The sequence below is a fragment of the Trichechus manatus genome, unplaced genomic scaffold (genome assembly GCF_000243295.1).
Source record: "Trichechus manatus latirostris isolate Lorelei unplaced genomic scaffold, TriManLat1.0 scaffold00220, whole genome shotgun sequence".
NCBI classification, from domain to species: Eukaryota; Metazoa; Chordata; class Mammalia; order Sirenia; family Trichechidae; genus Trichechus; species Trichechus manatus.
The window spans coordinates 1,155,975-1,169,853 of record NW_004444156.1 but is presented as its reverse complement, the minus strand read 5'-3'; the positions used below and the strand labels follow the sequence as shown (position 1 = coordinate 1,169,853).

The following is a 13,879-nucleotide window of genomic DNA, read 5'->3' as shown; positions in this document are numbered from 1 at the left end:
CCGTCTGTGCTGTCTTCCCCGGCCTGCTGTGACACAGCACCACCAACCTGGTAGCTTAAAACAACAGAACACACTTTGTTACAGTCCTGGAGGCTGGAAGTGTGACCTGAGGGTGTTGGCAGGGCCGTGCCCCCTCTGAAGACTGGGGGACGATTCCTGCTTGTCTCTTGTAGGTTCTGGTGGTCCCTGGCATTCCTTGGTTTGTGGCAGCATAACTCCAATTTCTGCCTCTGTTTTCACATGGCGGACTTCCTTTTTGTATCTATAAGGACAGTAGTCACAGGGGACTAAGTCTACTCCAGTATGAGCGATTGTTAACTGATTACATCTGCAGTCGCTGTTCCCAAACAAGGTCACGCTCACAGGTATCGGGGGTAAGGACCGAGGCATATCTTATTTGGGGGCACAGTCAACCCACAACACCATCTATTGGAAGACATTCGAAAAACTCCATCCAGGCATCCTCCCAGCAGTCAGCTTTCAGCCACTGCCCCCTGATGTGCCTGCCAGGCTGGACTGACTGCGGAGTATTAAGGAACTCAGCAAATTCTCCTGCTGTTTGGAGGAATTTTGTATTGGCAGTTTAAATGTTAAAGACTGTCTGCCACCAACAGTGATTTTGTTTTGTCGTAGTTAAAGTTTAGCCCTTCTTTCTGACAGGAGATAATACTAGCTGCCATTTGCTGCACACTTGCTTTGTGGCAGGCGTTTTGCTCGGCACCTGAAATATCTGCATTTAATCCGCATCACAAACATGTACTGTGGAGACTCTTGTTATCTCTGACCAGTGAATACGGGAATTAGTGAACAAGCTCAGAGATAACCCTTCATGTTGCTGTCAGTCACCATCAGGTCAGCCCTGACTCGGAACAACCTTGCGCATAAACAGAACACAGTGTTTTCTGGTCCTGTGCCCTCTTCATGATTGGTGGAATACCCTGGCATTTCAAATACCAGCAGGGCCACTCATGGTGGACAGGTTTCAGCAGAACCTCCAGACTAAGACAGAGTAGGAAGAGAGGACTGGCAATCTACTTCTGAAAACCAGTCAGTGCAAATCTGATGGGTCACAACAGAAACCCCTCACAGCAAGAGGAATTAACTTGACTTTTGCCATCTGTGTATCTCCCTTTCTGCCAGACGGGGTTAAGTCCTAAATCTTTGAAGGAAAGGGAATTTATGTGTCCCTTGCTGACCGTGATATCTTACCCTATACCATTTCTACAAATTATCTATGTCGATTCTGAAAGTGGTATCTGTATCTTATTCTTTCCGAACTCTAGCCTTTATGTCTATAAAATAATTCACCTTTCTGTGGGGCCTCCTGTTTGGGGAGGAAACATAGAATTAATGTAGAAGTTTGGGGAGGCCATCACAGAACTAATACAGAAGGTTGAAAAGGCTGTCATAGAATTAACATAGAAGGTTGGGAAGGCTGTCATAGAGTTAATACAGAAGCTTGGGAAGGCCGTCAAAGAATTAATACAGAAGGTTGGAAAGGCCGTCACAGAATTAATACAGAAGACTGGGAAGGCCATCGTAGAATTAATACAGAAAGTTGGGAAGGCCGTCATAGAATTAATACAGAAGGTTGGGAAGCCAGCATAGAACTAATAGAGAAGATTGGGAAGGCCCTCAAAGAATTAATACAGAAGGCTGGGAAGGCCGTCATAGAATTAATACAGAAAGTTGGGAAGGCTATCATAGAACTAATCCAGAAGATTGAGAAGGCCGTCACAGGCAAAGAAGTCTGAACGGCCTTACTAAGAACAGGGGTTATTATCAGATCTGAAACTACAGGCCTGAGCTTTCTGCTTTACGTATAAAGGTAAGCTAAAAAACTTAAATAAAAAAATAAAAGGATTATGTAATAATACAGAAACAGTAAAATGGAACTTTATAAAAACAGACACAATAAAGAAGAAATGAGTTAAAAGAAAGTTTAGAGGTAGTAAAAGAGAACCAGTTAAGGATAAGGAATGAAACTTAATAAGTTAATGTATAGTAGTCAGGCTGACCCACTGCCATGGAGTCGATTCTAACTAATAGCGACCCTATAGGATAGAATAGAACTGCCCCATAGGATTTCCAAGGAGTAGCTGGTGGATTTGAACTGCCGACCTTCTGGTTAGCAGTTGTGCTCTTAACCACTGTACCACCAGGGCCCTTAACTATCCTTTCTTCTTTTTCTGTCACAACTTCAGTCACATCAAAGAAGGGACATTGCATGGATGGCCAAATCTATCAATCATTTGCTTATTCATTACCCAGGGCATCCCCTGCGTTGAGCGGAATTCTGACTCACAGTAGGCATGCTTACTACAGAGGCCGTGGTCGGAATCTGTGTCTGATTTTTCTTCGACTTTGTTCTCCAGGACGGGTGTCATTTTAGGCTCCTGTGTTTCTGTCTACATCTATTAATCAGTAGCGCCAGATGATAAACAGCCCTCCCTTTTCGTTTAGAATATTTGACATTCACACATCTCCTAACTGACATGGAAAATGTCTGTAACTAGGTTTTCATTTGCTGCATTGATATTGGCACATGCCACCCAAGTGATTTCTTTGATCCCAGGATGACCTGTAAAGCCTGAATCAATTAGAAACTTTTCAGAAAATGACACAGTTTGTCCTAGGATGCCAAAAGCTCATCAAGAAAAGGTGAAATGAACACCCCAGGCCAGACCAGGGAACAAAAGTCATTGAGAACTGTTTGTTGTGAGATGTGAGTTGTTAAAATGATAGGAAGGGGAGGCTTGAACTGGGGATTGTGAACATCACAAGGTAAGAAGGGGTCGTTCTGTGATTATGTGACTTAGTCATAGCAGACCCCTTGTATTTAGGCTGGAAAAATCTGTTGTCTGGATCAATGATGTCAGTAGGCATCAATTGTCTGCAAAATGTCCTGAGATGTGTCACACGCTTGTCTTCTTATCCCCTGGCTCGCCTTGTACACTGGTGAGCTCCCCATCCTTGCTGACGCACTCTCGTCCTCTGGCCCCCCGGCACCCACTGTGTGGCTTCCCTCAGCTGCTTGCCCTGCTTTCTCTGCACTGTCAGCTCCTCCATCCAGCTGTTAGTTACTGGAGCCCCTCCAGGCTCTGTCCTGTACCCTCTTCCCTCCTCAGTCTGCACTTTCCCGAGGCCTCCTTCATACCCATGTGATCAGCCATGTGGTAGTAACATCCAAGGTCCTCTAACTTCCAACTCCATTTCCATCTGTCCACCAGACACCATCCCAGGATGCCCAAGTCCATTTGTCCATCTGTCCACTAGACACCATCCCAGGATATCCAAATCCATTTTGTCCATCTGTCCACCATACACCATCCCAGGATATCCAAATCCATTTGTCCATCTGTCCACCAGACACCATCACAGGATGTCCAAATCCATGTTGCCATCTGTCCACCAGACACCATCCTAGTTCACCTCAAACTGAACATACCCTAAACCACACTCATCATCTTCTCCCTCAGATACGGACTTTTTTTGGCTGATTTCCAGTGAGTGGCACCTCACCTGTCTAGTTCTATAGCCAGAAATCTCGAGTCATCCGTTACACCCTCTTCCTCACTCCTTTCAATTGCAACATCATCACCTTAGTTCGAACTACCCTTAACTGTCAGCAGGACTGGGCAATAACTTCCCCAAAAATCTCTCCACATGTATCCTCTCTCTTTTATTCTTTCATACTTCAGCCGGAGTGATCTCTTCAGAATGCGTATCTAGTCATGTGACTCCCCCTCTTCATTCTGGCCTCCCTTGACCAAGTCCCTGCCTGGTATGGTCTCTGCCCACTTCTGGCTGGTCTCAGTCCACTCTCTGCTTCATGATCTACCTGAAGCCACAGGATGCTTTTGTTCCTCAAGATGTAGCCATTGTCACTCCTTACACTGACCCATCTCCTCCTCAGGGAAGCCTTCCCTGAAGGCCCAGCCTAGGGAAGGTCCTCCTACACTGAGTTCCTAAAGCACTGTGCGGCTATACTTTGTAGCACCCGCCTCTGTTTTTAGTTAAACATTGATTTGGGTGATTATTTGTTTAGTGCCTGCCTCTCTCGGTGGACTGTTAGTTCTGTGAGGGTAAAAACCATGTCAATTCTGCTCACCATTTTCTCTCCGGTACCATACACAGGCCTAGCTTATTAAAAAAAGAAAAAAAGTTACCATTGAGGAGACTCCAACTCATGGTGACCCATGGGTGTCAGAGTAGAACTGTACTCCATAGGGTTTTCAGTGCATGGTTTTTCAGAAGTAGACCTCCAGGCCTTTCTTCTGAGGCACCTCTGAGTAGATTCCAATGGCCAACATTTCTGTCGGCAGCAAGCATGTTGATCCTTTGCACCACCCAGGGACTCCCACCTGGCTTATAGTAGACATTTAGTAAATGTTCAAAGAAGGAATGAAAGGAATACATGAGTCTTAGAAGCCAAACCAGCTATGTTGATTGTCACATTACCCTAGAGTAGGGGTCAGCAAACTATGGCTCCAGAGTCAAACCCAGCCCTTCTGATTTTGTTAATAAAGTGTTATTGGAACCAGCCATGCCCGTTCATCTCCATGTTGTCTGTGGCTACTGTCCCACTGTAGCAGCACAGTTGAGTAGGAGCAATAAAAATGTGGCCCACAGTGCTGGCAATATTCACTATCTGTTTATACAAGAAGTTTGCGAACCCCTGCCCTAGAATCCTAGTGAGCTCAAACTGAAAAAGGGATCTCTGAGGAGGGAAACAATACTGTCTGAGCTAACTTAGGCTTCTTTTGTTAGGTGTTTGAAATGCTCATTAATCCTGGAGATAATGTCATCGTAAATGAACCGGTTTATTCAGGAACACTTCAAGCTGTGAGTACCCATTTTTACAAAAGGTACCTCTCTTTCTTAAAATAAATGAGAAGAAATGATTGCACATTTAGAATTATCTCCGTCCACCAAAAATAAAATGGCGTCTTCCATCAGTAAACAGGAGAACCCTAAATTATGTACGTATATACGTTAAATGAACCCTTGTGCTGTATGAGTACATTTTGTCGTGGTGGTGGTTATACTCACAATTACAGTTCATTACAGGAAGGACACAGTAAGATCAGTAAAGGGAAAGGCACAGAGGCTGGAGGAAACCAGGTGCAAGCTCCAGATGGCCTCTCCCATTGGAGTCACATGGGATGCGCTAATTCCCCCAGCACTGGAAATCCAAATGTGTAGATGCTAAAACTACCTTGTGCAAAATCATGTCCAATTTTCTTAATATTTTACTTGAAATGTGACTTAATTTACAAAATCTTAGTTTTTTATTATCGTCTTTTATTACCATCAGCACAAGTACTGTTGTTGTTGTTAGGTGCCTTCGAGTTGGTTCCAACTCATAGTGACCCTGTGTACAACAGAACGAAACGCTGCTCGGTCCTGCGCCATCCTCACAATTGTTGCTGTGTTTGAGCCCATTATTGCAGCCACTGTGGCAGTCCATCCCTTTGAGGGCCTTCCTCTTTTTTTCTGAGCTTCTACTTTACCAAGCATGATGTCCTTCTTCGGCGACTGGTTCCTCCTGATAACATGTCCAATGTACTTGAGACGAAGTCTTGCCATCCTCACTTCTGAGGAGCACACTGGCTGTACTTCTTCCAAGACAGATTTGTTCCTTCTTCTGGCAGTCCATGGTTTATTCAGTATTTGTCACCAACATCGTAATTCGAAGTCATTACTTCTTCTTCAGTCTTCGTTATTCATTGTCTAGCTTTTGCACACACATGAAGCAATTGAAAACACCATGGCTTAGTCCTCAAAGTGACATGTTTGTTTTTTAACACTTTCAAGAAGTTTTTTTTTTCCAGCAGTTTCATCCAATGCAATACGTCATTTGATTTCTTGTATAACTATATTATATGTCAACTTAATATAACTATAAACTAGTATGGCATAATTAGGACTATCCATCCAGTGTTATATTTATGGGACTGTAATATCCTGAGTGAGGAAGCTGGCTGTCAGGCTCTGCAGTGCACTGCTCAGACACACTGCTGAGGATTAGATTCAGTTGGGTTATACCATACTTTAGGATAAAGATGGACACAAAGTAGAGGTCTTTGGGTGGTGCAAAAAATTAACATGCTCATCTGCTAATGGAAAGGCCATTTGAGTGTACCCAGAGGCACCTTGGAAGATAGGCCTGGAGATCTACTTGTAAAAAATTAGCCTTTGAAAACCCTATGGAGCACAGTTCTACTCTGACACACATGGGCTCACCAAGAGTCTCAGTCGACTTAATGGCAACGGATTCTTTTTGTTTTGTGAGCGAGTTCTAATTATAATTAAGAAGCTAATCCAGTCAAAAGAGGCTAGGTTATGCTATGTGGAAAATGACCCCAATATCTCGGTGGTCACAGCTACAAAGGTTTATTTCTCACTCAGACTCACTCTCCATGTCCGCCTCAAGTCAGCTCATCTCTGTTCCATGTCATCTTCATTCCAAGCCCAGAGTTGGTGGAACCACCCTCTGTCTGGAACACTGCTGGTCTTAGAGCAGAGGGAGAAGAGACAAAGACAGCCGCAAGCTGGGTCGTAAAGTTTCTGCTTGGAAGGGACACACGTCACTTCTGCTCACGATTTATTGGCCAGGGCAGGACACGTGGCCAAGTCTGACACAGTGAGGCGGAGAAGTATGGTTCTTCCTCTAGGAAGGAACAGGGGGTGTTTTTGACCAATAACAGAATCTTCCCCAGGAGAACAGAAGGATTAGAACATACAACCTCTGCCCTCCAGAGCTTAGAGCTGAGTGAAGGTTCATGTATGTTTAAGGGAATAAATGAGAACGTTCTCAGTAACAGAGAAATCAGTGGCACTTAGATTTCATAATCATATCTGAATCTTGGGTTTTCTTTTTCTTTGTGTTCAACAGCTGCAGCCAATGGGCTGTAACATTATTAACGTTTCCAGTGATGAATTTGGGATTCTTCCAGATGCCCTCAAAGAAATACTTTCTAAGTGGACACCGGAAGATTCACAGAACCCCAAGATAAACAACCCCAAATTTCTTTACACTGTCCCAAATGGCAACAACCCTACTGGAACCTCACAACTGAGCGCAAAGAGGAAATCTACAAGGTATTTTATGAGAACGTGTCATGTGACTGTGTTCCTGTTGCGTTGTGACATTTTAGAAGAATACCGTGCAAGTTCCCATCTGCTTAACCTTCTGTTTTCATGGAAGATAATTTTTAATAAAAAGAAATCATCTATGCCACAGATCCTAATACATTTAGACACAATAGGTTACTATATTCTTTGTTTACTGTTGATGAGATTTTTCCTTTTCCCTTAATTGATGTTTTTATATAAAAGAAATATTGTTGTCCTGGTGTTCAATTTTATGAGGTTGTTTAAATATGACCTCAGGTTTGATTTTCATTATTTTGCGGGTGTTTTTAACTTGTCTCTTCTCCCTTGTCTTTGATGCCTTAGGTTACAAAGAAAATCTTTAAGATAGGACGAATTTTGCTTTTATAAAATCTCTTTCAGGTCCCCATCTATGATGCCCAACGTTTCACTATTAAGAAAACAAGTACCAAACACATACTGAGCAGTGCAGAAATCTTTTAAAAATAAGATGTGTGCCTTTTGTGAAGTCTCTTTTATGTACCTGACTCTGCTCCCTAGCCCTTCACTACAAACCTCTTTTTAAAATGACTACCAAACACATGTTAAGCTATATGGAATCTAATCACATAAAGTGGAATCATAAGAAAGATTTCATGTATATGTGTGTATATGTATATATATTCACAATATTGTCATATTCTTATTTTGCACGCTCTCCAGGGCTCTGTCCTGAGTTTTCTCTTTATACCCCCCCCGCCCCACCCCTAACGGCCTCATCTACTTCCATGGGTAAACCTTCCAATCTCCAGAGTGATGGTTCCACATTGCCTAGCCCTCACCTCGCCCCTGAATTCCAGACTTCCGTGTCCAGCTTCCTACTTGATATCCCCAGTAGATGTCCAGTAGCACTTCAGACTTAATGTGGCCAAAGTAAAACTCGTGATTTTCCCCAACCCCACCCATTCTCCATCTCCACAATCTTCATCTCTATAAACAGCGCACTGTGAATAAACAACCAGAAAAGCAAACCTGTTGCCACAGAGTCGATTCCAACTCATAGCAACCCTAGAGAACAGCGTAGAACCGCCCCATAGGGTTTCCAAGGAGCAGCTGGTGGAGTTGAACTGCCGACCTTTGGGTTATTCCTCTTTCCTTCTCTCCTCTCCCACCGCCCCATTCAGCTCCTCCTATGGACTTTGTCACCAAGTCTATCCATTACGGACTCTGAGCCACAGCCTTCTCTCACTGCTCACAGCAGGGGCCTCCTGATGCCCCTCCCCTGCACTCCACTCTTGATCTCACAGTTCACTCTTCACCCCACACCTGAAACTTCCCTGCTGGAAGGAAAATGTAAAGCCAGTGTCCTCATCCCCTGTTCACTGTCCTCCAGTAGCTTCCCCTGCAGTTAGAATGAGATCCACATTGCTTCATCTGCTGTGCAAAGCTCAGTGATGTGGCCTTCTGTCCTCTGACCTAGCCTCCTGTTATCTTTGTTCCAGCCATGCCTACTCGCTCCAGCCACGCTGACCTTTCTAGCCCTTAAACATGCCAAGATTTGTTTCTCTCACCCTAGAGTCTTTGCTCCCACTCTTCCTTCAGTCTAGAACCTTCTTCCCTGATATTTGCTCAACTGGTTCCTTCGGATGCTCTGAACTCCAACCTTACCTCATCAGGAGGGGCTTCCTAACGATGCAGCCTGAGATGGCTGCCCTGTCTCTCTCTCTCACACGTCACGCCATTTTAATGATCTGCTTAGGACCTAAAACCCCGCCTTCTACTTTTCTTCTCTTTGTTACCCATCGGCTCATGTCCATCCTGTCTCCTATTACAGGAGACACCGCACATAAATTCCATGAGAACAAGCGTCTTTAGCGTCTTACTCATCTCTTTACCCTCACTTGTCTGCACAGTGGTGGTGGTAGCCGCTGTCAGGTCAGCTCCGACTCATGGCGACCTCCCGTCTAACAGAATGACACACTGTCCCGTTCCTGTACCCCCTTCGGGATCACTGGTATATTTAAATTCATTGCTGTGGCTGTTGTGTCAACCCGTCTCATTGAGGGATTCCCTCTTTGTCATGGACGCTCTACTTTATCAATTTTAGTAGATACTTGTTGAGTGAATGAATGACTACATCAAAAAAGTTATAATTCCAAATGACTCTAATTTTAGATGGTTCTTAAGAAATAAATATATTACTTTAACTTTCTTAGCTGGCAAGAAAATACGACTTCCTCATAATAGAAGATGATCCTTACTATTTTCTCCAGTTCAGCAAGGTAAGTGATGATGTGAACAAGATAAATTGTCAACTATTGTACTATAGTTGATTTTAGCTTGGTCACTAAGTCAGAACGAATCCCCTCTGAAATTGAATTTAAATAAATTATTATTAATTTGCTGTCATTGATGTTAGCTGCTGTCAGGTCAGCCCGTGACTCCTGAGGACTCCCTGTGTTACAAAGTAGAACTGCTCCATGAGGTTTTCCAGGCTGTAATCTTTATGGAAGCAATTTGCCAGGCCTTTCTTCCACAGAGCCACTGGTTGGGTTCGAACCACCAACCCTCGGGTTTAGCAGGTGAGTACAAACCACTTGCACCACCCAGGCTCTTTATATTAGTTTGCTTCCACTTCAGTTTTTAGTCTGTTGGTTTTATTAAGGAATTTGTACTTTTCATTTTTGGTGTTACTGCTCTTTCCAGAAATTACTTACCTTCAGGGTAGTAGCTGGCTCTCTGTCCCATGCATTTCAGGGCTGATGGTCTTCTTGAACTCCAAATTCTAGCCATAGCCTCGTAAACATCATGCCGGGGATGTCGAATGAGTTTCATCTTGGGTGTCTCCGTTCGTCTCTGGGTAGTGGCTGTGGAAATGATGTCTAGAGTAGGATTAGGAAGCTGTGTTCAAGCTGAAGGAGAAAGGGCTGTGTTCCATGAATGATGTCCACCAGGGAGATAGGAGAAAGGCATTCCAGGCAGCCTTCCCCACGTCTGCCATCCTTGGCTTTTACCTCCTGGATCTTGTCTGCAGAACATGGGTTTGCAGATTTTTTCTCACCTTTCATGATTGCTGTTTCCTAGTAGACACTGTACTGGTGCAAACTCCTAATGCCTGATTCCTCAAAATCCAACACCATGCATTCACCATCTTTATTTGCTCTCAGTATTGCGGAGAATATATACTTGGATTCTGTCCTCCCTTTAAATTTAGTTAAAAGGAACAAGAACTCTTGGTTTCTCTGTAAGTTTGCCTGAGTATCACGTCTGCCTACCTACCCTCCATCCTCAGCACAACCACAGCCCCTTTCTCATTTCCATCTACTTCAGAAGAAGATATTGAAGTCAGTGTTCCACACTGACTAGATTTCCCATCTTCATCTTTATCTTTTTTACCTTTCTAGTTGGTCCTGAGGATCAGCACTATCTCTGTAAATTATCCTGAATACTGCTGCCCTTCTTCATTTTGATCTTGTCCAAACTAGTTTTTCTGTATCCTTCTCTCTAGCTGTTAATCCTGGGTTCCTATTCTTGGGGCAAGAAGGGACTGTTTGAGGTTTCCCTAAATTCGTAACAATAACATCTTGAGCAAATGAGAAATTCCTGTTGTGTGTGTGTGTGTATGTATTTGGCAGAAGTCATGAAGACAGGCAGATGCTCATAAGAGAATGTGAATCTCTGTTTCATATTCCCTTTTAAAGGGTTCAGATAAAGGGCATGGAAGAGACAATTGTGTTAGTCTCATCCCAATCCACGCCCTCTCCTCTCTATATGTAGTGTCTGTGCAGTGATTAGCAGAGTTCTCAAACCAACAGTATTTTTTCCTCCATTTTAAGTCCTGGGCACCAACATTTCTTTCCAGGGATGTTGATGGCCATGTCATCAGAGCTGACTCTTTTTCCAAAGTCCTCTCCTCTGGGTAAGGCCCCATGTCTCTAACTTAAGGCTCTGTGTGAAAGAGATAGAGACTATACCTCAGTATCTTTTAGTCCACATAATATTTTTCATTTAAGATATTTTTATTCCTCTTGCCTTAAAACACTAGTTTTTTTTGAAAATGTATGTATACATATATGTGTATATATATATATATATTTGTGCTTTAGATGAAGGTTTACAGAGAAAATTAGTTTCTCATTAAGCAATTAATACACATATTATTTTAAGACATTGGTTGCCAACCTCGTGACGTGTCAACACTCTCCCCTTCTTGACCTTGGGTTCCCTGTTTCCTTTTACCCAACTTTCCTGTCCCCTCCTGCAGTCTTGTCCTTGCCCCTGGGCTAGTGTGCCCATTTAGTCTCATATATATGGTTGAGTTACGTATTATTGTTTCTTTTATGGGCTTGTCTTATCTTTGTCTGAAGGGTAAACCTCAGGAGTGACTTCAGTACTGAGTTAAAAGGGTGTCTGGGGGCCATACTCTTGGGGTTTCTTCAATCTCTGTCAGACCAGTAAGTCCAGTCTTTTTTTGTGAGTTTGAATTTTGTTCTACGTTTTACCTCCAGCTCTGTCCAGGACCCTCTATTGTGATCCCTGTCATAGCAGTCAGTGGGGGTAGGCAGGCACCATCTAGTTGTGCTAGACTCAGCCCGGTGGAGGCTGTAGTACTTGTGGTCCATTAGTCCTTTGGACTAATTTTTCCCTTGTGTCTTTGGTTTTCTTCATTCTGCCTTGCTCCAGATGGGATGGGACCAATGGAGTATCTTAAATGGCCACTCACAAACTTTTAAGACCCCAGATGCTACTCACCTAAGTAGGATGTAGACCATTTTCTTTATTGACTATGTTATTCCAGTTGAGTTAGATGTCCCCCCAGACCATGGTCCCCCACCCTCAGCCCAGTAATTCAGTCTCTCAGGGGTCTGAATGTGTCCATGGAGCTTCCAGGACCTTGCCTTGGACAAGTTGTGCTGGCTTCCCCAGTATTGTATAATTGTATACTGTCTTACCCTTCACCAAAGTTACCACGTGTCTATGTCTAGTTAGTGTTTTTCCCTTCTCACCCCTTCCTTCCCTTGTAACCATTAAATATTGTTTCTTTCTGTGTATAAATCTTTTCATGAGTTTTTATAATAGTGGTCTCATACAGTATTTGCCCTTTTGTGATTGACTTACTTCACTCAGCACAATGCCTTCCAGATTTATCCATGTTGTGAGATGTTTTGCACATTCATCATTGTTCTTTATCGTTGTGTAGTATTCCATTGTGTGTTTGCACCAAAGTTTGTTTATCTATTCATCTGTTGATGGGCACTTAGGTTGTTTCCATCTTTTTGCTATTGTGAATAATGCTGCAATGAACATGGGTATGCTTATGTCTATTCGTATGATGTCTCTTATTTCTCTAGGACACATTCCTAGGAGTGGGTTGCTGGATCATATGATATTTCTATTTCTAGCTTTTTAAGGAAGTGCCATATCATTTTCCAAAATGGTTGTACCAATTTGCATTCCCAGCAGAAGTGTGTAAGAGTTCCAATCTCCCTGCAGCCTCTCCAGCATTTGTTATTTTCTCTTTTTTTTGATTTCTGCCAGTAATGTAAGGGTGAGATTGTATCTCATTGTAGTTTTGATTTGCATTTTTCTCATGGCTAATGATCACAAGCATTTCCTCTTGTGTCTGTGAGTCACCTGAATGTCTTCTTTGGTGAAGTGTCTGTTCATATTCTTTGCCCATTTTTTAATTGGATTGTTTGTCTTTTTGTTGTAAAGGTGTTGGATTTTCCCATAGATTTTAGAGATTAAACCTTTGTTGGCTATGTCATAGCCAAAATTTTTTTTCCCAGTCTATAGGTTCTCTTTTTAGTCTTTTGGTGAAGTCTTTTGATGAGCATAAGTGTTTAATTTTTAGAAGATCCCAATTATCCAGCTCAACTTCTGGTAATACACCAGTTTGATTACTAACATGAACACAGACTTTTCTTCCCTCTTTTCATCTCCAGTAGTCAAAGATACTAATTTACCATTAATCTGAAGTTGTGGTGAGACTGATCAGGTTTTTGAGTTGATACACGAAAGAGCACAGCTGTTGCATTTTTGTTACTAATCATAGATGTTAGCAATTCTTGGAAGGAAAATGCCTTTGTTTGGTTATCTCAATCTGTAGCCAGTGCTAGTAAGCTTACAAGTTGCTGGATTTGTCACCAAAATCTTAGGTTGGTTAAAGAAAATTCTCATCCCTTAGCTTCCCCAGTTTTGAATTATCACGTAATATCATCTTCCACTATAAATGCTAGCTCAGCCCTTAAGAGGGCTATAAGGGTAAAATTATGGAAGCCTTTGACTGTTATTCATACACCACCAATTCCTTGTTTTAATTTAACTGCCGACCAACTTACTGATTACAGCTGTGATAAATTATTATTGAGGGGACATCCAGATGTACCCTGTAAAGAAGGAGAATATTTTTGGACTCAGCACCAGGGTACGCTCCACTATTATTCTAATTGGTATGAAGGCTGTCTCAGATGCATAACCACTAATCAACATGTTCCCACCCTTTATTACCATGAACGTTTATGTAATTATTCACAGCAAGAACTGCTTTTTGAATGCCTGCCCATATGTGATAGTTCTTTACTTGAGACTTGGTTAACACATGCTAATTTTTCTATTTTGTACCCTCATTCTAATCAAGTGATATGTGCCCTATATAGATATACTTTTTTATATGGGGGTTCAAATTATACTCATATCCATTATTCTTTTCCTAAAGACAATTCTTACACCAGCTATTCCTTGTATTAATGGGTGGTGTATGAGGGGACAATATACTCTGGGA

The 13,879-nt window shown here is 42.6% G+C and overlaps 1 protein-coding gene across 1 annotated transcript in view; it reads left to right on the top strand.

Moving 5' to 3' along the window:
• LOC101358802 (kynurenine/alpha-aminoadipate aminotransferase, mitochondrial-like) overlaps window positions 1-11,018 on the top strand; it is a gene marked incomplete at its 5' end in the record, with an annotated part of 20,624 nt that extends 9,606 nt beyond the window's left edge. The window contains 5 exon segments of the mRNA XM_012559226.1: window positions 4,771-4,845; window positions 6,899-7,067; window positions 7,070-7,104; window positions 9,312-9,377; window positions 10,932-11,018. Coding sequence (XP_012414680.1) covers window positions 4,771-4,845; window positions 6,899-7,067; window positions 7,070-7,104; window positions 9,312-9,377; window positions 10,932-11,018 — 432 coding nt within the window.
• Between the last annotated feature and the right edge of the window lie 2,861 nt (window positions 11,019-13,879).